The sequence below is a fragment of the Rhinolophus sinicus genome, linkage group LG02 (assembly GCF_036562045.2).
Source record: "Rhinolophus sinicus isolate RSC01 linkage group LG02, ASM3656204v1, whole genome shotgun sequence".
Lineage (NCBI taxonomy): Eukaryota > Metazoa > Chordata > Mammalia > Chiroptera > Rhinolophidae > Rhinolophus > Rhinolophus sinicus.
The window spans coordinates 44,624,913-44,650,066 of NC_133752.1; the positions used below are offsets into that span (position 1 = coordinate 44,624,913).

General features: G+C 36.3%; 1 protein-coding gene across 5 annotated transcripts in view; it reads left to right on the forward strand.

The window, feature by feature from the left end:
- The window catches only part of FAM13A (family with sequence similarity 13 member A), a 284,430-nt gene that overhangs the window by 10,558 nt on the left and 248,718 nt on the right, over window positions 1-25,154 (forward strand). For 3 of the 5 annotated variants that reach the window (XM_019741109.2, XM_019741110.2, XM_074323591.1), the window contains exons 1-2: window positions 7,224-7,435; window positions 21,531-21,720. In XM_019741109.2, the coding sequence (XP_019596668.2) occupies window positions 7,409-7,435; window positions 21,531-21,720 (217 nt within the window). In that variant the 5' untranslated portion in view covers window positions 7,224-7,408. Of the gene's footprint in view, window positions 1-7,222; window positions 7,436-21,530; window positions 21,721-25,154 lie in introns of those variants that run through there. The other 2 variants (XM_074323597.1, XM_019741111.2) reach the window with 2 other exon arrangements.

Genomic DNA, 25,154 nt, shown 5'->3' on the forward strand with positions numbered 1-25,154 from the left:
GAAAATCCCCTTGATAGATAGACATTTCCTATTGCTACTTAAGAATGTGGTGGAGTGTTTTGGGGTGATCCACATATACTTTCTCAGGTCCTCGTCTCATGAACTGGCCCACAGGACCGTGCGTTGGAGTTAGAAGTGGAGGAATGAAACCTGGATTCTGGCAGGAAGTGGAGGGGAGTGAAAAGATCTGTCCAATGAAGACCGACGTTGTGATGATTCTGGATTCTTGGGATCCTGGTGGAGGGGGTCCTTCTGATACCCTGGCAATAGCCTTTGCTGGTACCTCCCATAGCCTCAACTTTCCCAGAACACTTTTATGAGTGAAAGGGGACACTACTAATAATTAAATTAAGTCAACAAGCGTAAATCAGAACTTTTCCAGGCAGACTGTGGTTTAAAGTAGTCAAGTTATTAGGCACTAATCCAGTGTCCTGGAAAACAATCTTTAGAAACACCCTTTTATGCTTCTCTTGTCTAGCATAGCATTTCTTTTGCCTCTTATTTAAAGTCAGTTACCAGTCTTAGGAGTTCTTTCTACAAAATGTATGACTTTTCTTTCACTGTCTGGATTCAAGACACCTTCATCTCAGCTGGATTATTGTAAACAGGGTACATTTATCTGTAATAAGTCTCCTTCCCATTCTAGCATGTTCTGGTCAGACTTCCAGATTAATTTGTCACTAGTTTTATCAAGCCGTTCATTCCAGTTAAGAACCTGCAATAGCTCCTGATTGTTTATGAGGTCCAGCCTAGACTGCTTGTCTTGCTGTTGAAAGCCCCTTGCTTTTCATGCTGATGTCTGTCTCTGGGCTCATCACACAGACCCATGTGAGAATGCCCTTTCCTTTCTCTGCTGTCCTAATCAATGGTTTCTGAGTCAGCTCAACACTTGCTTTCTTGCAGCTTTAGCTTCAGTCACTTCCACACATCACATTTCTTTCCTGTCTTCTAATCTTCAAGTGCTAAGGGTACACATTTCGAATTTGATTATACAATGTAATGTATCGTATTTGCTAACTGAAAGATTAAGACTCAGGTGCCTTGAGGGGCTATGAGGTAATCATAAACTGTGATGATGGCAGAGTGAAGAATAATAGGTATCAAAGGGTTTGTGTTAGTTGCGAGCAATAGTAATTCCCACCTAGGTACACGGACTTGCAGATGACTCTGCAGATGAGACAAAATGGCCAAACAGGATGCCCTCATGATATTTGCAAATTGTGTCCTTGTTTGTTTACATGTACTTAATAGCTGAAGTCATATACCATTCCCGTAACCCCTTTAGCCCTAATTCTTAGAATAGTAATGGGTATACATTGTGTGTTGTAGGAGTGCTTATGAAATGAAAAAGTTAAATTACGGCTTTAGAAAACTTATTGGGGAAGTAACAAAAACTTTTCAAAAGAAAATGCAGCTATTCTCTTGCTTTCTTCCTGAGGTTGAGGTAATTATCACAGATTCAGAGCTTCCTGATTCCCAAGTCAGCTCTCTTGCCCACTTCTTCAGGGCCTGGATTCTGATTCTCTCCTATGGAGACTGGCATAGTGGATCTGCTTTAACTTCCAGGGGAGGATAGGGAATGGTATTTAGCAGTCCAGCCTGAGCCAAGGGCCCCATTAAGGTGGGGCCATAAGTGGTGCTGAAAGAAGGAGTGTTAAGCAAACTAGTGAAGAAGAAATAGAAATGCAGGTCAAATGATAGGACTTAAATAATGACCCATGGAATTGGGATGTCTAAACTGTGGGTTGTGTCAAAGAATGATGAGACCAGTACACAGTACCTGAAATAAAAACATTTAAAAAGCTGAATTTCCTGACCATTGTAGTGAGACAAAGCTTTCCTGGTCAGGCGGCCTTCTGAGCAGAGCAGACTGCTATCTTATGTAGGGTTTTGGGGAAGTGTAGAACTGGGGTTCATGGGTTTTCAAGGATGTAGACATCATCTGAAGGAGAATTTACTCAAATGAGACACTTATTGATTGGTTGGCACTCAGAGACACGTTCATTGGAGTGAGCCCATTCTTGATTGGCCAGAAGAGATAGGTTGTCACTGATGGTTTGGCTTGCAAGACCGATTGGTTAACTGAAGTGAGTTGCTGATTGAACAGGTTTAAAATTAGTTATGTTGGCTATTTGTTTCCATGGCTACAGAACAATCTATTTTTTCCTAGACGTGTGTTTTTTTTTTTTTTTCCTTATGTGGAGTGGGAGTGTACCTAGAATTCAGAACAGAAATGGGATCATTAGATTTAAACTGGACTTTTTCCTGGGAAATCCCTCAAAAAATAATTAGGAGAATGTGAAAATAGCCCCACACCCAGATAATGGGGCAGTTGTAACCAAGTAGATTAACAAATCCAAGAAAGACCTATTTCCTTCTATTTTCCAAGGAACCAAAGCACGTAGACTAGTCTTCTATGGGTATATGAGGACTCTCGTGCCCAATAATGTTACTGAGCAGCCTAGAGCAAGGGTCAGCAAACCTGCTCCACAAAGACTCAGATGGTAAATATTTGTAGGCCATGGGTTTGGTCTCTGCAGCTACTGAACTTAGCCAATGTAGTGCCAAAGCAACCATATACATTATGTAAACAGATGAATATACCCAGATTGGTTTGGAATAGCTGGATTTGGCCTGTAGTGGTCGGATTTGGCACACAGGCTGTAGTTGCTGACTCCTGCCCTACAGCAAGTAATGTCTCATTGCATCTACTGTCAGTGATTCTAAACCCAAAATATCTAACACCTCCATCCCCGACTGATCAAGAAAGAGTACATAAATATTAAATAGTTGCTGACTAACTGACTTCTGATACCCTGTCTGGTTGGATGTCATTGATTCGGGCCAGGTTGGGATACTCATTGAGAAATAGCTGAGAGAGGGCTAGAGCTGGTGTAGAGACTCAGTTTGGATGAAAAAGCCTCCCATTTCCAAGGGGCCCAGGTAATTCATGCTGTTATTATTAATACCACCACCCCACCCCACCCATGATACTTGCTGCTTCCTGGAACATGGCTAATAGTAATGTATCTGCAATCTGCTCCTGTTCTTCTGACATCCCTTAGATCTACTCCAGCTAAAGAGATTTTGTCCTTTGAAAACTGATAGCTCTGCCAACTAACATCGGAAGACTTGGCTTTGAAGCATTTTTAGCCTTTTTGGAGGCTAGAAAATAACCTGGCCCTTTTAGTTTTCTCCATCAAGCTTCCCTAGGTCACAGGGTCATTTGAATGACAGCATGCTAGGGGACTGACCATCAGTCATGAAGTCACCTTGACACCTTCCTCCAGGGTGCCCATGGATCTTCTTGAAAATAGGACATCTTGTCCTGCCATGGTATTTCAGCATTTCTGTGAGTAGTCATGGAATTGGCCCACCATAGTGGACTTTCAGAAAAGCACTTTTAAAAATTCCTTTTTCTCTTCTGGGGGAAGAGCAATAGCTTATATCAGCAAATCTCTTGGCTGTAGCTTGCACATCTTAAGGTTCTTTGTAAATCAGTACTCAGGAATATACATGTATGACAGCTCAGAAAACTCTCTGGAATTAAGCATCCATTTTGGGGTCAGAAAAAACTATTTCAGACTGTAATTTCATATATATTCCATGGATACACAAACATTGTTTAAAGAGTGTCTTTTAGTGTTTTTTGTTAAACAGCCTATTCAGAGTTTCTTTTTGCAAGTGAAATCTAGTCGTCACAGAGAATAATAATAACTAAGGATAAAAATTTGCTTGGCATAGTATTAATTTTACTTTATAATGGTATATAAAAAGTTATGAAAATTAGGGCTAGATTTTTCGTTCTTATGTCATATGTTGTTATATCCAAAATAGAAATGAGATGTAACAATAGCAATGTTTCGGTGCTCTAACATATTCTAACATTGCTGAATAATTTTGAAATTCATCATGAAGAATTGATTGGAAAGAGAGCAATAAAATTTTGAAAGAGATGGATAATGAGGGAAGGCTATCTTTATCAGATACTCAAATGAATTATAAAGATATAGTTATTCAAATATTGTGATAATGGTATAAAACTAGGAAAAAAAAAACTAGATAGACTATATTAGCCTGAAAAATACCCGGGTGTGTGCGTGTGTGTGTGTGTGTGTGTGTGTGCGTGTATGAACTTAATATATAGTATGGGTAGTATCACAGATAAGTGAGAAATGAAACTGGTTTTGTACAAATACACACACACAGGACCGTCGCGTACACTAGCATACTGACAGTTTATTTCTTTTATAGAAGTTCAGTTGGTCTAAGCTGTAAGGCAGCTGTACTTTCACAAAGTCATTCAGAGGTCTAAGTCCTTTCCTCTAGTTATGCCGTCCTCCCCTGGGACATTGTCCCACTCCTGCATGGTTGAAGCTAGGTTTCTGGTGCACACACGTTCCAGCTCGTGATGAAAGGGAAGGAGAGTAGATGTGGAGCAAGTGAAGTCCTGTTAAGCACGTGACACAGAAGTTGCACATAGCCTATTCTTTCACATTCTGTTAATAAGTGTATGGTCACATGGCCCTGTCTGTCTACCTGTATGAGAGGTTGGGAAATGTAGTCTCTAGCGAGATAACCATGGGCTCAACCCCAACTAAGAGGGAGAAAGAGCTCTAATATCAAAAAGAAAGATTGCATCTTGCGGGGAGTTAAGAGTCTAGGCCACAGTAGTTAGATGAAAAAGAAATATAAAATCAATATAGATCCTGATCTTTTACTATATTTCAAAATAAATTCCAAATAGATATATAATGAAACCATATGATAAGCATTTGAAATTGTTAGTATAGCACCTGGCAAATGGTAATAAAAATAAATGCTTTTTATGGATTATATCACTTAATCATTAATAACCCTGCAAAAGAGACTTCCACTGATAAGACTCCAGTTAATAAATCGATAAAGAAAATAGATCAAAGAGAATTCACAGAACAAAAAATACAAATGATTAAGGATTTTTAATACCTTTAATGTTATGATAATAAAAATGTTTTAAAATGAGAAATCATTTTCACTTATTAAATTAAGAAAAACATTTTTGTGTGGTTTTAGGTAAGACTTTCTTTTCTAAATTAGGAAATATTTTATAAAATATCCATACTTGGGTAGGATGGGTTGCAGAATATAAACTGCCAGAGCCAATGTATGTCAAGAGCCTTAGCACATGTTCTTGTTTTCTGTGACCCAGAAATTTTACAGTCAGGAGTCTTTACTAGAAAAAAAATCAGTGAGGGCAAAGCATTACTTACAGTCATACACATACAATCAGAAACCATGTAAATGTCTAAAACATGAGAGAATGACTAAAGCTTGCAAAATTCCACATGATTAAAATTGTTTATGGTGTTATTAACAACATGTGAATATGCCTCTGATACAATGCAAACAAAATTAGGATATAAAATTACCAGAAATTTGATTTAAATTGTTTTTTAAAGAGCATAGAAAAGAGACTGGGAGTTTATATGTTAAATATTCCTGGCTAGCCTCTGTTATTTTCTTGCACTACTTTATCTTTGCTTCTTTATTAGCACCTCTGCACTGACTAAACAAAAGGTTTATTTACCTATTTTTATTCCTCCCTCTTCCCATTAGATAATCCATGAGAAAAAGTACCATGTCTTTCGTATCATTTTCTGTACATTGTATAGCATAGCACCTGGCCCAATGTAGGTAATAAACACTGATTGGGTGATGTTTGGTGATGGGCCTCTAGGTGACCTAATCTTTAGGCTTTTATTTTTCATCATAGACTGGCAATACTAACATAATCAGAAAAAGAAGACCAATTTTTAAAGTATTAAACAAAGTTTGTTTTATGACAATTTTCTTTAATAATCAGCCTAGTTATCTAATGCGTGAATGGGAAGCAGAAGTGATGAAATCTAGATTAAGGTGGAAGTAGAAAAAAAATTTTCTTAATGGAGAAGATTGTTTCCATTCTCCCACCCCTGTGCCCTGTATGGCCTTGGGACTGTGTTATTCTGCCTATGGAAGCAGAGTCTGTGCAGTGTTTTGTGTGCACATATAGAAATAAAAATAACTGTACACATTGTCCTGTGCCTTTCTCAATGCGAGTTGCTATTGATTGGCTATAGATCCACAAGGAATATTAGATTTGAAGGGAAGTATTGAAATGGGAGCTGCTTTTGGTTTTCCCTTTTCCTCCCACCTCCTCCCCTTAAACTATAACTTTATTATGTCTTTATTATTTGGGCAATTTACATCTTTTAAAGTTGGGTCAAGTGAAACTTCATCTGTAATATTATTAGTCAGCATTGTCTCAAGTGTGCTACCTTGTTTTCCTGAAAATAAGACCTAGCCGGACAATGAGTTCTAATGCGTCTTTTGGAGCAAAAATTACTATAAGACCGGGTATAATATAATATAATATATAATATCATTAATACAATATAATATATAATACTGGGTCTTACAGTAATTTTTGCTCCAAAAGACGTATTAGAGCTGATTGCCTGGCTAGGTTTTATTTTCGGGGAAACATAGTAGTAAAAAAGATTTGACAGAAAGGTGGTACTAAAAAAATTTAAAAGGACAGTTTCCTTCTGGTTTATATGAAATGGATATTTTAGCTATCGGTTCAAATATTTACAACCTGTAAAATCTATCAGATTTTCTAATTACACAGCATATGGAGTAGGAAGTTATTCAAAGAGGCTAATTTTCCAGTCTGTAAATCACATACTTAGAATTATGGATGTCTAGAAGAGTGTTATTTTATGCTTATCACCAGTATATGTGAATAAAATTATTTGAAAGTAATTAGAAGCAGTAACAGCGACATGAAATAGAGAATTTTCACTCAGAACAATTCTGATAGAGTAAAACAGGAGGGAAGAAAATTTTGATAGATTTTAGCTGGTTTCTAGGAGGCAAAAGAAGTGAAAACTGCCTCAAAAAAGGGAAGAATATGCCAGCAGATTTAAACCTGAGTGTAAATACCTATGTGAATTTTTCTTGGACTAGCGAAAAGAAAGCAAGTTTTCTCTTTCTGCCCCATTAGTTCTGTTAATGAAGACTACCAGCTGATCAGTGTTTTCTGAACAGAAAAAGCCTGTGTGTGGCATCTAGCAAGTCAGGTTTAAGAAAAAGATGTCAGGAACTTAAGACCTGTGTCACATGACTCCCCACTCCTTGCCAATACTAGACTCTGTGGATCAAATTTCAACTCCAGGCAGTCCTCCCAGCCATGTGGGTTTAGCCGATTGAGAAGCAGTACCACACTTGCGAAAATGTTAGGAGCTGCTTTTCCCGCCCTGTGGGGACTTGGGATCCGGAGCTGGTTTTCAAATCAAAGCATATCCTGAATGGAATTTCAGTATTTTGCTGTCATTGGGGTGTTTTCATCTGGTCTTCGTAGTTGTACCGGACACTTCCTGCGAGGATGGGGGCAGGAGCGCTGGCCGTCTGTGTGAGTACATGCAGGCCTCTGTCGTCTGCAGACACTGCCAGGGCTCCGGAGAGGCCTCGGCCCTCCTGCTTTTGAAGAGAAGTTTGTGTGACTCTTTTTCCTACCTAGGAGGTGGGGGGAGATTTGTCAAATTCCTGTCTCTTCAAATGGACATTAAGCAGTATTTTAGGCACTCAGCATTTCTATCCATTTTCCTTTCCAAAAAAAAAAAAAAGAAAGAAAACAACAGTGAAGGAAAATGCATCCTGAGTTTATTCAGTTAAGTCAACTTAATTTAATGTACAGTGCTCTCAAGTGTTTTAGACGTTCTTGTTCTAAAAGAGTTAAGTATGAGTGCTCACTTGTAGTTATGGGGAAAATCTTGCGGCTAGATTGAGAAAGAATTAAAATAAACAAAAAGTATGTATACGACATCTTTCTATTCACATTCTTGTTTTCATTTAGTAATTCTGAAATTTCTGTTTCAGCATGATTGCTGAAAGCGATGGAGAAAAAGCTTGATCGATAAATGTTTGTGAATCCTAATCGACTGTAGAAACTTCTGGTTGTTATACAGTAGCATCAACAAATAACATTGATATAAAATCCTTGGGAAAAATGTATATATTTCTAGGGCTGAAATTCATGAATTTCAAAGCAATTCTATTGGTGCTTATACATAACCTTTAGTAGTAACCAAGTGTTGTCAATTATAATTTACAGAATTCTATATTTAAAATTTTTTAATATATAGAAAATGCATAAGTATGTCATGAATATTTATATTTCAAGTTGGTAGTGTATTCCAGTGGGGTATTTTATTTGTCCTTAGAAGTACTGAGTGAGAAATATCTTACTCTTTCTTATATCTTAACTGCTCACTTGTGTTTTTTCACAGTTAGGTCAGATCATGTATATATGTATTTAAGTTTCAGAAAAACCTGCAATTTGTTATAAGTTGTGATGGCATCCTAAAATATCCAGAAATATCTGGGCAGTTTTTGACACGTAGGCCCCAAATGGTCACCAGATGGTGTACCAGCCCCACAGATTGAATTTTCTTAGTAAAACTGCAGGGTGACTCCCTCATTTCCATGCTCAGAACTTTTCAGCATCCTGTGTGCTTGTCTGCCTGTCTGTCTTTTCCTTTTAACCCTGAGGTTTTTAGCATCCGAGTATCGAGCTGATTATCTTTTTATCGCTCCAGTTTCTTTCAAAATCTGATTTTTTTCTGTGTGAGAAATACTGAGCTTTCATTTTACTACAGATGCGGGTCTGCATTTTTTCCACCTTTATTAAAAGATACTTAAGAACTAGAAATGTGAAGAGTGAGGCAGCAGAATGAACTATTTGTCGTGAGATTTGCAATCTCTTTGATTTCTGATTAGATCCTTACTTCTTCCCCTCCTGTATACATTGATCTGACCTTGACTGAAATGCAGACTTACCATGTATGAAATCCATCTTCATTTATAGCGAAATCTTTTCCAAAATTTCATTTAAGGCTGGCATAAAAATCATACTGTTTAAGAGATTATTCACTCTGGTATGATTGATATGATTGTCCCAGTTTTACTGTAGGAAGAAATAGTTACAGTTTTAGGAATTGCAACATAGTATTTCTGGGAAAAGATAGCTTTGAGAACAAAAATCATTTTTTTAATGTGTGTAGCAGGAAAGTGAGAACTAAGTTACACATAAATGCATGCATATGGGTTGATACACTATCCTTTTTTTAAGTTTGGAACTTTTCTACTTAGTAGACATATCTTAATGTGTATCCTGCTACTGAAGCTAGTCTTTAGACAAAATAATAAGAGTACCAGATATTTGGGGGGGGGGGCAGGGATAGAGAGAGAGAGAATGTACTTACAGATTCTTGAAATGGGACACAGACTGGTTTAAGGATAGTCAGTTCCTCGTCCATTGACTAAACTACTTTCTCTTCCTCATTTCTTTTGTTTTCCTCATTCCCGTATTGGTAGTGCTGTTAGTAAAACTGTTGTGGGCTCACAAATTTACTTATATTGCTACTCATATGTACCAAGAAGTGGTAGGTTCTTTACCATAAAATATCTTCTTAGTAAATCACCGCCAGGCAGAATGGGAAACTATACTTGCCAATTAATGTTGCCTTAGTCTCTTCTAGTTTTAAAATGTCACTTTTGGATCACTCAAGCTCTCTCAGGTGAATCTTGAGTCTTTCAGGTTCCCTGCCCCTCCTGCTGTTCTGTCCAAGTGGCATCTGGGCTTTTTAGCGAGAGGTAGGTGGGAGTGAAGAGTTAGCATATTCTAGTGGGTGAAGAACGAGGGGCCTTGAAATTCATGTGTGCAGGTTCTTATACTCTGGATGTTCTTATTTGTGTGTAAGTTCAGGTATCAAATCTGACTGGTGAATTTGTGGCTCACTTCTCTTGGTATAATCAGGACCCAGTGCCTTAGCCCCAAGTCTTGCTGGAGTTGGTGATGATTCCAAGGGCATCTGTGCCTTCTAGCCTTTGTACCTAACTTGGGCACCTCCACTTCTATAGCCTTACCACCTGGTACCATCAGCTACCTTACAGATACCCTGTAGTTCAGGCAGGAGCTATGGTCAGAGTACACAAAGACTCCCCACAGATGAAGTTAAGATACTCATGTTGCTGGATTTATGGAATCACCTTAAAACAGTACAAAGCAAAGGGGGAAAAATGGGGTAGGTTTACCTACCCAGAAAGCATTGCAGTGCGATGAAAGGACCATACTCCCAGCAGCCTGTGTTACATAATGTTCATCTGTCTAAATGTAAGCAAAGAATTATAAACCCCAGTTACTGCTGGGAGACATCTAATCTACCCAATTAAATAATTGGCGAAGTTTATGAACAGGAGGTTCACAAATAAGAAATACAAGTGCTAATAAACAATGAAAATTGTTCAGTCTCATTCATAAATATAAATATTGGCAAATTAAAAAAGACTTTAATACCCAAAGATGATGAGAGAATGGGAAACAGGCACTTTCACATGCTGTCGCTCAAGTTGTAAACAGCTGAAGCATCTTTGTAGGGCTAGTTATTGAAATGTACCATTTATATACCTGTTGATCTAGCAATTTCATCTCTAGGAATTTATCTTACAAGTACTTGTACAATTATGTGAAAATGTTTGCAAGAATGTTCATTGCTGAAATATTTGTAATAGCAGGAACTGTAAATAATCTAAATGTTAGTAAATAAGGTTGGTTGAATCAATTACAGTATTTCTATGTAATATAATAAGAAACAGCTGTATGTGCCAATATTGAAACACCTCCACATAGATCAAGTAGCAAAAACAAAGTGCATAAATATACAGTAGTTTAGTTATATTTTCCTTTTTAAAAATATGCATGTGTTTGCTTAATTATGCATAGAAAATTGCTGCAAGGAAACGAACTCTTATGGCTGGGATAGGAAGACTTTTCTGTTTAAACTCATGTGTGTTTGAGTTTTGATCAAGTACATGTATTATTTTTATTAAATTAGTAAAAATAAAGACTGCTCAAAGAACAGGGAATGGTAGCTCAGTCTAGAAATAAAGATTGGTTTACAATTATAAAAGTAATGAATATTAAGTTTGATGTCTACAGTACTTTTACAGATATATTGAAATATATAAATTACTTGAAATTTTCTAATATGTAAAAGGAAATAGGCTTTCCCTGCAGATTTTGTAGGGCAGACCTAGAGCTAGGTAGAATGTAATGAAGCAGTTTCAACTCAGTAAAAAGAAGTATCTAAAGATTCCAGTACGTAAAATATTGAGCTGGTTGCCTTGTGAGGTGGTTAGTGCTCCATCACCAAGAGTAAGAGAAGGCTGAATGGTCATGGGTCGACTTTTCATAGGAATTACGTCATGGAATTAAAGTTATAAGGTGAGATGCCTTTGCAATGTTCTAGGATTCTGAGTCATTTGTATTAGGTTGGTACAAAAGTAATTGTGGTTTTTGCAATTATTTTTAACCTGTTAAACCGCAATTACTTTTGCACCAACCTAATACTTCCCAGAATTTGTAGCTCTCAGCCCATTATACCTTTTCATTTGTTAGACTGTCAGAAATTTAACACAGACATGCATTTATTTCCCCCTGTACATATTCAGTTAGAACTTCCTTTATGTGGAGGTTTGGAGGATTAGCCAAAGCTGAAGGTAGGATGCCAGGATCTTAATAATAAAGCTAGGTTGGGGTAAGGGGCTTGCTGGGGATGGGGAGGCTAACATTTTAATTGGTAAATGGAGTCTTATTAATCAACCATCACTGGAAATCAGCAGTAGGTCTTGACTTTCTCTTATATAGAGAATTTAACTTTTTATAATAACCTTTTAATTTTCTTGGTGTGATAGTAATACATATCTGGTGTAGAAACTTTAGAAAATACAAATAAATAAAAAGGAAAAAATAAAAGTAATCCAAGATTCCATAACCCAGAAATAAACACATACTATATTTGCTTATGTACTGTCGTTTTTTTCTATGAGCGTATAAAATTATAAAACAAATTATACTTGCCATCAGTTTTATAGCATTCTTTTTTTCCCCCTAAGTAACAGTATATTGTGAATATCTTGAGGTCCCATTTGTATAAGATATGAGTCTTGCTCACTTACTTGCCATTCTCCTTTATTTAGAGACCTGGCTAGAGAGAGGAGAGTCTGGCGCCAAGCCCTAGCTCTTGCTGGGCTTGCAAAATTGCCCCCCAGAAATTTGAATCACTTCATGTCCCACTTTCATTTTTAAAAAAAAAATTCATGAGTAGAAAGACTGACAAATGGTATCACATTGTTTTTGCCTATCTTTGATTACTAGGAACTTCACCACCTTCTGAGAAAACCTTAGGCATACCTCTTTTTCTTGCCTTTCACAGATGTGCTTTTTTACAAACAAGGGAAGACCCTCCACCACCAAAAAAATTATGACTTGCTTTATTGTGATACTCGCTTTATTGCAGTGGTCTGGAACTGAACCCACAATATCTGTGAGGGATGGCTGTGTTTCATCTTTAGAAGTGCCTGTTATTTCCTTTCTATGTCTTAAAATCTGTCTCCAGGTAACTACCGTCCACTTTCTGTTTTTGTCCTGTGAATCACATAGCAGCTCTTCTAAAATCGGGAAATGTTTCAACCCCCAGTCTTCCCTTTTGAGTTTGTTTCAAATTCTTCATGCTTCCCTCACATTACATGGTTTTACTTAATTAAATTTTTAATATTTTAAATTTAAAAATTTCTACTTTTTAAAAAAACTTTAAAAAATGTCTTTGCTGGTCCTTTCATCATTGTCTCCCAGCCATTTATTCATTAGCTAAAGATTGTTCGCTGGTAGTTCTCTCAAGGAAGGTTCAAGTGGACTATATTCTCTGAGCCTTTGTATATTCAAACTATAGCTTTTATAGTTGCAGGGAGCTTGACTGGTTATTAAATTTAGCTCATGGTTTTGTTTCCTTAAATATCTTGTAAGTCTTATGCCATAGTCTTCTCATATTAAACACTACAATCTATACGTTGGAAGCTACTCTTATTTTCTATCCTGATTATGACATGATTTTTGCCTGGTTTCCAAAGGATTCTTTATTGTTAGTTTAGTAATTTCTTTAGGATATATCTTCTTGTGCACTCTTGGGTCCAACATGAGCCTTTTCAATTTGCAGATGCAAGGCTTCTATTTATATAAAGCTTTGGTGAATTATATCTTTAAATATTCTACTCCATGGTTTGTTTTCCTTCTTTAGGGACTCCAATAGCTCATATGTATTAGAGCTCGTTGAACTGCTTTCTCAGTTCAACGTGAATTTTTTAGAAGTGTTTCATTTCTCCGTTTCTCATTTATGTTCCCTATGTCTCTTACTGGTCTGTCAATGGTTTCTGTTCTTCTTTGTGCTCTTTAAAATTTCGTCTTCACTTCTGATGTGTTTTTGTCATTTCCTTTTTATTCTTTCATGATTTCTGTTAGTTTCCATTTCACATTCCTCTGTTGACTCATCAATCTCTTCCCTAAATTTTTGTTTTTCTGCTTTGTGGTATCTTCATCATTGTGATTGATTCATTTACTTTTTTTTAAATTGCAAAATATACATAACATAAAATTTACCATTTTAACCATTTTTTGTTGTACAATTCAGTGGCGTTAGTACATTCTCATTGTTGTGCAACCATTACCATTTTCTGTTTCCAGAACTTTTTCAGCATCCCAACATAAACTCTGTACTCACTAAATAGTTCTCCATTGCCCACTCCCATCAGGCCCTGATAACTATTCTACTTTCTGTCTCAATGAATTTGTCCATTCTAGGTATTTCATATGAGTAGAATCATACAATTTTTGTCCTTCTGCGACTGGCTTATTTCACTTTGATAGTGTTTTCAAGGTTCATTTATGTTATAGTGTGTAGCAGAATTTGATTCTTTTATAAGGCTGAGTAATATTCCATTGTGTATATATATCACATTTTGTTTATCCTGTCATCAGTTGGTGGACATTTGTGTTGCTTCTACTTTTTGGCCTTTGGGAATAATGTTGCAATGAACATAGCGATACATTCATCTTTATGGATAACTGTTTTCAGATATTTTTGGTAGATGCCCAGAAAGATTGCTGAATCGTATGGTAATTCTATGCTTAATTTTTTGAGGCACCTTGGTACTGCTTCCCATAATGGTTGCACCAATTTACATTTCCCTCCAGCAGTGTATAAGGGTTCCTTTTCCTCCACAACCTCTCCAACATTTGCTATTACTTGTCTTGTTGATAATAGCCATTCTAATAGGTGTGAAGTGTTATCTCCTTGTGGTTTTGATTTTCATTTCCCTGATGATTAGTGATATGGAGCGTCTTGTCATGTGCTTATTAACCATTTGTATGTTGTCTATGGAGAAATGTCTATTCAAATCCTTTGCCCATTTTTGAAGTGGGTTGTTTCATTTTTATGTTGAGTTGAAGGAGTTCTTCACATGTTCTGAATTAATATTTAGGTACGTGATACATAATTTGCAAATATTTTCTTCTATTATGTGGGTTGTCTTTTCACTCTATTGACAATGTCTTTTGATGCACAAAAGTTTTTAATTTTGATGAGATCCAGTTTATCTCTTATTGTCATTGCCTGTGCTTTTAGTGTCATTTCCTTATTCATTTTTGTTAGTCCTTTTTGTTACGTCAGATGGAATGCTTTCACAATAATCCAACCCTAGGTTATGTTAATCCAGGTTAACATAATAAATTAGCTCTTACCCAATGTTAACATACCTAAAAACATTTAGAATAATTCCATCTAATATCCAGCAAACATTCAAATTTCCCCAGTTGTCCCAAAGAGACAAGGCTTTTTGCTTGTTTTTTAAACCAGAAACCAGTAGAGATTCATATATTTAAAGTTTGTGTATTTTAATTTTTTTTAAATCTAGAATCAGTGTTTCCCTCAAACATAGATGTTTTGAAGAGTCCAGGCCTGTTGTCTGTTAGAATGTCCTTCATTCTGGATTTGTCTGATTCTTCACTGTCTTTTTTTACTTGTTCTTTTAGCTCCTATATTTCTTGTACATTGTAAGTTAAATTTAGAGGCCAGAGTAGCATCAATTTAAACATTTGTAGCAAGAATACTTTATAAATAATGTGTTCTGCATATTGTGTCACACACATCAGTAGCACATAATGTCAACTCTTCTCATGATTACTAATGATACATTTGATCTTTTCAGTTAAGGTGATTACACCCAGGTATCAATTGTAAGGATAATTTTTTTTTCCTGTACAGATAGTATGTGATCTTTGATGCTGTGAAAATTCTGTTCTCCAACAACCTTTTAGCTGATGTTTTAATATCCACTGATAATCTTTGACGGAATCATTTGTTACATGATTTATGGAAAATGGTGATTTTTCTTATTCTGTTATGCTTTCTATGTTTAGCTATGGCATTCTTCTGTAAAGAGGACCTTTACTTTTAATCAGGGATTTTTATTTATGCAATATGTTATAATTGCTTATAGTTATTCCCCTTGGTGCCCTAACTGTCCCAAATAGCCAGTAGGAGCCTGTTTAAATTGCCCCATGAGTCTTTTTGACATGCGCCATTAGTCCTTGATTACTTCCTTGCTTTCTGGAACAAGATGTCTCTGGTTTATTTTGTGCTTTCCTTGCACCCTTTAACTTGGTGATGGAATGGCTTTCCAGTCTACACATTGCTGGTTTATTAGTCCTAGCCCAGTTCCAAAGAGTTTTAAAGCCCAGTTTTGAATTTAACCAGCAACGTAATCTGATTGCCCTTCAAAGTACCTTAAATTTGTAGTACTTAAATTCTTGGAAGATTGCCTTAAGGAAATACAGGCCATTGATTTCAGTAGTGTAAAATCGATTTTATATTAAGCTCTGCAAACAGAGAGCTGCATGTAGTGTTGTTCCCCTGGAGCTCTCATAAAACCACCAATACCGAGGGTTCTGGAAATACAGTACTGTGTCATGGTTAAGAGCTCAAGCTCTAGAGCCAGAGCATGGGTGATGGTGGGGGGAGTACATTCTGGCTCTAAAACTTCCTAATCATGTAAACATAGGCAAGTTTCTTTTTCGTTGTGCCTTAGTTTTCTTGTCCCAATGGGAATAGTAAGTATACCTACTGGTAAGGTTGTTTTAAGATTTAGAGAAGTTAATTTTAAAGCACTTATAACAGAGTCTGGCACAAAATCAGCACTCAATAAATGTTAGCTGTTATAAAACTCCAGGCTTCTGCAACTCATCCTGTGTACCAACCAGGTTGATAAAAGTATTCTCTCTTCAGTTTCTAATATCAGAAATACTGATGTTGCTTCTGAACCTATCTTACTTTATTTTAAGGAGACCGAGAAACATAAATATTCCTGTGTTCCTCTGCTAGGAGAATAAGAATTTTGTTTCTCGTTTCTAGCAAGAGCACTGGACTCCCCAGCGTGTGCTTTTTGATTCTCCCCACTTCCTACTTGGAGACAGCATTCAGCACGTGTCGTCTGGACTCAGATTGTCTGAGTCTGACTCTTGGCTACACCCCATCCTTGCGCAACCTGGAGCACATTACTTGGCCCCTCGGTGCCCCTGTAAAATGAGGATCACAAAAGTATCTTCCTTTTTGGTGTTTCTTTATTGGGATTTAACGAGTGAAGCCATCTGAAGTGTCTGAAACCGTGATCTACATAGTCAGTCTCCATAAAAGTTAGTCATCATTGTCCTGATTTTCTTTTTTTCTGAAACCTTGGTTTTTTTATTTGCTCTGCTTATTCTTAGTTTTTAAAAAGTTTTAAGTTTTATCAATTAGAGGGGGGTATGTGTATTACACAGTAGAAAAGGATTCTGGCAAACTTAAGCCCAAAGAAACTTGCCTGGAAATTTATGGAGTGGCTCACGCACATGGAGGGAACAGCTGAAAGACAAGTATCAGAAAGAGCAGCTAAAGGACCATAGCAGCTTTGGGGATGCAAGTGGTAAGACTTAGTCTAATGGTGAGTTAATCTAACCATCTTGTGAGAGCACTGCAGCTGGAATCAATTAGTCCCAATCATTTTTCTGTCCTGGTGGTAATGCATTCCAGCTTCTGTGGCCAGCAGGATAAAAGTTCTGATTGACCAGGTGGGGACCCTAAGCCCAGCCCTTGCTAAAAACAGGACAGCCATTTTGAGTGTCAGTCTCATCAGAGCTGTTCACGAAGAGAGTACAGTCATTCCCCAAAAGGCAGTCAGGATTTGTTGCTAAAAAAAAAAAAGGGGATGTGGAGACTAGGTGACCCCAAACCAACAAATATTCACTACAGTCCTAGTGCATGCATTTTGTTAGCTATCCAAAACAAAGGCATAGGAAAACAAGGCCACAAGCACTTAATTATAGAGATGAATATTGGTATGTAATTCAGGAGATAATGAGCTCAAGGCCCAGCCCCTTTTCACTAGTTTACCACAACTTTTGGGGTCCTGGTTTCCTTTAAGGTGATACTATAAGCACTGAATGACCCCTAAGATTGTTCTAGCATTAAAACCTTAAAGTACCCTATCTGTCTTTTTAAATGTGGGAACCTATGTTGCTTTTACACATGTACACAAACACCCCATATAGTCCAGTTTTCAAACTCAAATGATGTATGAGAATATATGCAAACCTAAGTTAAACAGTTACCGTATTTCCCCGAAAATAAGACCGGGTCTTATATTAATTTTTGCTCCAAAAGATGCATTAGGGTGTATTTTCAGGGGATGTCTTATTTTTTCATGTACAACAATCTACATTTATTCAAATACAGTCATGTTGTCTTCTTCTGGAACATTGTCATAATGTACTAAATGTGTCCGTCTGGCTGACGATCTTAACTGGGGCTTATTTTTGGGGTAGGTCTTATTTTCAGGGAAACACAGTAAGTTTGCTTCAGAATACCACAATTAGTAACTGATGTGATTTTTTTAGCTTATATTACGTCAAGAAGTATAAGAGGTATATTGGTGAAAAGCTAAAATTCCCTAGATATTGACATTTATAAAGAGGTAGTGATGTAATCATTGTATATGAGTAAAAAATAGTTTCAGTTTAAATGGAATTAATCATAAATAACGTTTCATTTCCAGAATTATTTTTTTCATGACTAAGGGACTATTGCATATTTATTATTTACCAAAAAGGATATTTTATATTTGTTCTAAGCTTTTGTATATTTTTTAATACTTTAGGTATACACTACTGAGTAGTATTGTAGTTTAGGTTTAAGCTACTAGCAGCATGTCAATAGTGTTACCAGACTCCTTCACCAAGCGGGTAGATGAGCAAAACTTTATAATAGGTATTTTTGGTCACTGAAGAATTGACTCAGATGTCTCTGGAAATATAGCTGTTTTGTTTCATTGTGGTGGTTTAAAAACAATGTTTACATTTTAAAAAGTGTTAACCTGAATTAGATTACCAATTAAAAACAATAATTATATGTCCCTTTATTACTATGATTACATGTAAATTTGCTATGTAGTATGGCTCTAGATTGAGTCAACAGGTAGTTTAATTTGCAATCATTCCAAAATGTGTGAGGTTAATTGCATGTCTCTTGAAAACTTTCTAAGCCATAATGCCAGGATTGCTTATTTATACTATTAACAGGCGACACAACTTACTGGCTGCAGTTCTGACTACGTGACAGAATGCAGGGCAATGGAAAGAACATTGACTCAAGGTTTTAAACTCAAATATAGACAGCATTTCTAATAAAAACTTGAGGAATTCTGATACTTAAATACAAAGTTATTTTATCTTTATCATTTTATCTGTATGGTTAGCTCATAAGACTATCTACTAACTAAACATGTCTCGACCATATTGCCACCTTAAACAACAACCTGTAGTCTACACAGACATTGTGTATACAAATGGTTAAGTATCTCTCCATTTTTTTAAAGAAGAAATCAGAATAGTTTTCTGAAAGAAAAAGAATGATGATAACGCGTCACGTCCTGCACGACAAAAGCTGTGGGGAGCGAGGATGGCGGTGCAGTGTTAAGAAAGACAGCAGCCAAGAATCGTGTGCAAGCGGGGCCAAGGGACTCCAACCTCAAGGGCTGAGCCCCTAATCAGGCCAACGCATGGCTTTGATTAGTTAGGTGGGGAAGTAAAGGAGATAAAGCTTGTCAATCTCAAGATCTGTGAATCCCATACATCATAATAGGAAACTGATTCAAGCCAATCACCCTTGCCTGCAGGCAGCTGAACCATAAGTCTCAGGATGTATGTACTTCCCCAAGGGACAAAACCTTTATGCATATGAATAGATGGAGAGCACACCACTGAATCTCTTCCTTTGCAGGTTGTGGGAAGGAATGCAGCCACAGAGGCAGAGGCTCTCCTTAGCTGGGGGACGGTGGGGGGCTGTGTCCACCTCTATTGACCCTGCGAGTTCCCCAGATGGTCCCCACATGGCTGTGTCTGGCTTGGGTTGTCCCTCCCCACCCTCTTCTGTGGGGAATCTTACCCGTCATTGACTAACCAGCCATCTTTTGGGGCCAAACAGGGAGACAAGGTGCAAGCACAAAGGTGAAGCAAAGTCCCTGAAAGGATCCGTCTCACAGACTCTCCTTTCTTTAGGGGCAGGTACGAGGAGACAGACGGGTAGGCTGCTGTGTGGCAACAATAACGATGATGATTATAATAATCAGTACTTACTGAGCATGCCAGGCTCCCCTTTCATTCCTTTGTGAACTTCTTTCAGCCTCATACATTTCTGTGAGATAGGACCTCTTAGTATCCCCATTTCATAGATGGGGAAACACACACACTGGTTAAATGACTTGTCCAAGGTTCACAGCTAATTGTATCAGAAATAGGAGCTTGGTTCCACAGTCCATGCTTTAAACCACTATGTTGTATTGTCTCTGTAAGAAGATAAAATAAAAGTAAAATAAAATTTGTGTAATTTAAGCCCATATCATAGCTGTTTGTAATGCTACATTTGAGACTATTTTCAAAGTTTCATTAATACTGGATACTTTGGGGCCGCCTACCCTGCAGAAGATGTTCCTGGTTGGCTGAAATTTCTCATGTGTTCAGTTGAAGGAAATTAATCTATTTTTACCCCACAAGAAAAAAAATTATTAGATGTTACAAATTTGACTTAATTAATAAATTCATAATTTCCTTGGTAACAGAGATCATAGTTCTTGCATACTACTACTTTATAGTAACTAACACTCTGCCTTATCTATAATATTAATAGATACTAAATCTATATTGTAATTTTACATTTGCTGAATTTTCACTAGGGAATCTGGCTTTCAGATATGACCTATGGAAAATGCAAATATCTTAATGAAAGTTGGTCAGATTATGTAGATTATAAAATTCAAAATCAAATTGAGATTACAGGCATGCTACTCAAAATCAAGATTGTAGAATTAACTTTGTGTAATTGTCTTGGGTCACATATAGCATTTATCATAATTTTTTACTAAAATTATTACAAACTGCACCATAGCATTAATATAAATCTAAATTAGGGAGAGAACATGGACTTAGAATAGGATAAAATTCTCTTCTTACTAGTTCTGTGACTTTTACCAAATTAACACTTTGTTTCCTCACTTGTAAAATGGAAGTAATGTTTCTGCATTTAGATTGTAACAGCTACATGAGTTTGCACTTACAATATTTACACTTTGGTCAGTTGCTATATTCATTCTTTAATTAAAAAGTGATTTTCCCCCAGTCTACAACCTCTGTTCCCCAATTGTTTACATTTTGCCATCTTTCTTTTCAGTGTTTAGATTTATAGATACATAACATTTATATAGGATAAATGCTTTTTAAAAATCCTTCATTTAGTTATGTTAAACCATATTAAAATTTATCTTTTATAATACTTCTTGGGGGACATATTTCAGTTAAAAGAAAGAAATGTGTTTGGGTTTTTCATTGTGTTGATAACTTGAATTAATTGAATGTGAATTGCATTTTCTATTTGTAATATGTATGGTCTTGTTGGAACTTTTTAAATTGTGACTACCTGAAATATTGCTGTTTCAATCAGAGATCTGGCATTTTGAACCTCAAAGAGAATTGAGTTGCATTTATGTGCCCCCAAACATTACTGAGAGTCACAGATGTAATTGAATCAGATAAATATTCACTCTACATTTATATATATATATATATATATCTAGATTTTTTTCTAACATTTCTAATTAAAGATACCTTAAAATAAATTTTCATCTTTACAAACCTCTTATTTTTTTAGAATCTACATGGAATTTCAGTGTTTGTAGGAATGTTTTATATTCCTGTTAACCAGGTATTTCTGAGTCACACCCCTTGGTTACTGTAGTAATATATCTTAGATACTGCAGTGCATTGCTCCCTCTCTTAGCTACAGCTAAGTTGTGGCTTTAGGTTGCTCATTATTTTTCACTCCGTTTAACCATGGTATCGGTGTGTGCGATTGGTAACACAGAGCAACATGTGAGAGAGGTTAGAGGTTTTGAGTTGAAGTAAAAAATAAGTGAAGACCACTGCTATATGTCTTCAAACACATTTTAATCCAGGTGTTTCTGTTGTAACCATGCAACCTCCTGTGGTAAATATGACTGACTGCTCTTTTTTCTTACGCTCTTTTAAGCAAAGTAAAGCAACAGTTCGGCTGAAAGAAGACATGAAAAAGATAGTGGCAGTGCCACTAAATGAGCAGAGGAATCCTACCTATAAAAAGTTATTTGGAGTCAGTCTCCAAGACCTTCAACAGCAGGGACTCACTGAGAATGGCATTCCAGCTATAGTGGGGAGTATAGTGGAGTACTTGACCAAGCATGGTAAGTCAATTTTGTTTTAACTGTTGTTTTTACAGTTCTGGCCTACAAGGAGAATGTTTTTTTCTGTGAATCACTTCATAAAATATGGTTAGAATATTCTAAAACATCTTAATTAGAAAACAAGTTATTGCATGATATATTTTTCCCTTTAAAAAGGACATTAAGAGTATAATTACTGCTTCACGTTATTTTGACAATACTAATTTAATTTACCATGGAACAATCACTTTAATTACTGAGGTTTTCAGTTTGAAATGATTCCTAGTTTTAAGAATGCTAAAATACGCTGTTCTCATATTAATAGTGAGTTCTCTTGATTCATTAGATTCCGATGGATAGTCAAGAATTTTTCAGGTAATACTACACTTTTTGGGTATCTCTCTCAGCTGAAGTTCATCGGGAACGTATTGGATGGCTTGATTGCCTCCATAAGCTCAGTGGGGATACCAAAAAAGTGACATATAGCTTCCTCTGGGGGTGGGTGTCATTTACTTTTGGAGTAATAAAATTAAGTATGTTAAACAATTAGAGAGTAATTATACATTGCATGATAAAAAAAATAATCTCTCTTCAATATAGGGAGCTATGTTGCCTTACAGCTTTTTTATAATTTTATTTAAAAACGGGAATTTAAAACCTGGGTGATTTGAGAGAATGTTTCCATATCCCCTTCATTCATGGTTTCAAACCAGGGCAGTATGCTGAGAGAACGCCAAACTATGTAATAAATATCAATACACATGAAAAGATTCGGGCGGGAAACATTCTGATGGAAATCTTGGAATTTTCATCATTTTCTATACTGAAACGGCATTTCTATACTAAAACAGCATTTCTGTAGTAAAACAAGAGTCATTGTAGAGTAGAATATAAAATGTGTGGGGATTTTTAAAGGTAAAGCTTGACACTTCAAACAAGTTCCGCACTTTGCACACTTTGCTTCGGGATTTATACCTTCCCATGGTTACAAGTCCATTCCCCCTGCTAAGAAGAATCCTTCATGGGAAATGCGTGAGAAGTACAGTGCATTTGTTCCTCTGTAGGAATGTGTGTCGACTGACCATTTGGCAGACAATTCAGACCTCAGAAGATCAGGTGGTTTGCGTTCAGTGAAAAACAGCTGTGTGCTCTGGTCCCTAGGTATGTAGATGACAAAATGATGTTTTGTCCTGATAACTGTAGAGCCAGGCTTGCGTTTTCACCTCATAGGAGTTATCGCCCTATTTTTAGAGGAAGATAGTTGCAGAAGGGCGAGATTCTTTTAGAACAGCTCTGGAGTTGTTTCACTCCTTGAAACAGTTAAACACAACAGGTGTTTACACAGCATGGCAGGAAGATGGGACCTTGACCAGATGTTATAATGTTAGGGCTTTGACAGAACTCATGTACACACTCAGTATTGAGTAAAACTGTATCCCAGAGAGTTAGATACAAAAGGATCTCTAGGTAATTCCTCTAATCTGTTAAATAGGGTTGTTCTGTATTATTCATTTGGCTGCCAAAATGTGACCACCTAAAATAATATTTTGGTTTTGGCGTAATCAGTGTTCTGATCTTTCTCCCGAGAATAATTAAAAAATAGCTTCTTGAGGTTATGCTTATGTAAAATCACTTTACATTTTTAATTTTTTAGTTTAATTTTTTAATTGAATAGTTAATATACATCTGTGATTCAAAATGCAGGAAGATGCACAGTGAAAAACCCCTCCCTCCAAACCATGTGTTCTGATCATTCATTTCCTCTCTCAGAAACAATATTATTGTACTAGTTTCTGGTATGTTATGACAAAGATATTTGATGAATATGCATATGTATTTATGCTCTTTTTCCATTTTAACATAAATATAGCACATCACGTACACTGTTATGAATCTTTTTCAAAAATTACTTAACAGTATATTTTGGAGATTGTTCCATATTGCATAAAGTGCTTTGCTCATTTAATTCCTTTTTTTTCCCCTGTGCACTGTTCCACTCTCTGTATCCTTTCCTTAAGCAGTCACATACTGATGGATACTGATTCTTGCCAGTCTTTTGCTGTCTACCAAGATTCATGCCTAGAGGGTATTATGCTAAGTGAAATAAGCCAGACTGAGAAAGACAAATGCCATGTGATCTCACCTATATGAGGAATCTAAAGAACAAACAACAAAACAGAAACAGACTCATAAGTTTAGAGAACAAACTAGAGGGGAAGGGGGTTCGAGGGCTGGGTGAAATAGGTAAAGGGATTAAGAAGTACAAACTGGGAGTTACAAAATAGTCATGGGGATGTAAAGTACAGCATAGAGAATATAGGCAATAATATGTTGCTACAACTATGTATAGTTCCAGGTGGGTACTTGACTATCGGGGGCATCCCTGTATAGGTTATATAAACGTCTAACTGCTACAATGTACTCCTGAAACTAACATAAAATAATATTGAATGTCAACTATAACTGAAAATAAATAAAATAAAAAGAGTCAAGGACTAATTTTAACATTTGTTATTTTAAGCACTATGAGTGTATCTGTCGACTAACTTTCTAGAAGTGGACTGCTGGGTCAAAGTATATGTGCATTTATAATTAATGCTGTAAGAGTTGAACCTGTTTGTATTCTCACCATCGATATATGAAAATTTGGTAAAATTTGAATTATGGATTGGTTTTCTTCTACTTCTGCTTAGCATATTCTTAGTTATATTCTAATAGGATGTCTTCAGGTAATGCAAACTAAATGTTTTAGTGGACAAAATCTATCACTCTTAACTAGGGATGTGAAATAGAATCAATCACTAGTGGAATCTTTTCAGAATTCCTATGCATTGGCAGAACCTCAGATCTACTGAATCAGAATCTTGACTATGCAACCTAGGGTAGGGCACCTACTCTGTATTTTGAAAGGCTATATAGTTAATACTGTCTAGATAACCAGAGGCCCCTTACTGTATCTGAAACTGTCATGTTAATAAACCAAAGAGCCTGTGTATGTTTGAAGAGTGGTGTAAAGTTTGAAGGCAAGAAGATACTGCAATTAGTTTTATTTAGTTATTTTGTAGGTTTGTTTTCAAGTTAACAAATATTTCTTATGCACCTATGAGTAGATATTCCATTAGGTATGGGTACAGGGATGATTGGTCATATAATGTAACTGTAGGTAGATGTTGTGGTCATGCTTTGTTGTTTAATTAAATGCACACATTTAAAAACTTGACATGAGGGGAACTCTTTGTTATTATAAAGGAATTTTAGGACAGAAAAGTATTAGGGCCTATGTCAAGGCCTTTTAAACAGACTTTGGACTTTTTTCCTGAAAAAAAGAAAAATATATATATTTTTCTTTTTTTGTAGATTCAAAGAAAAATCTTATAAGTTATGAGGCATCTCATCTATATACTATTTTAAAATAACAATGTTACCGAATCCCTTCTCTTTAGCATGAAGAATAT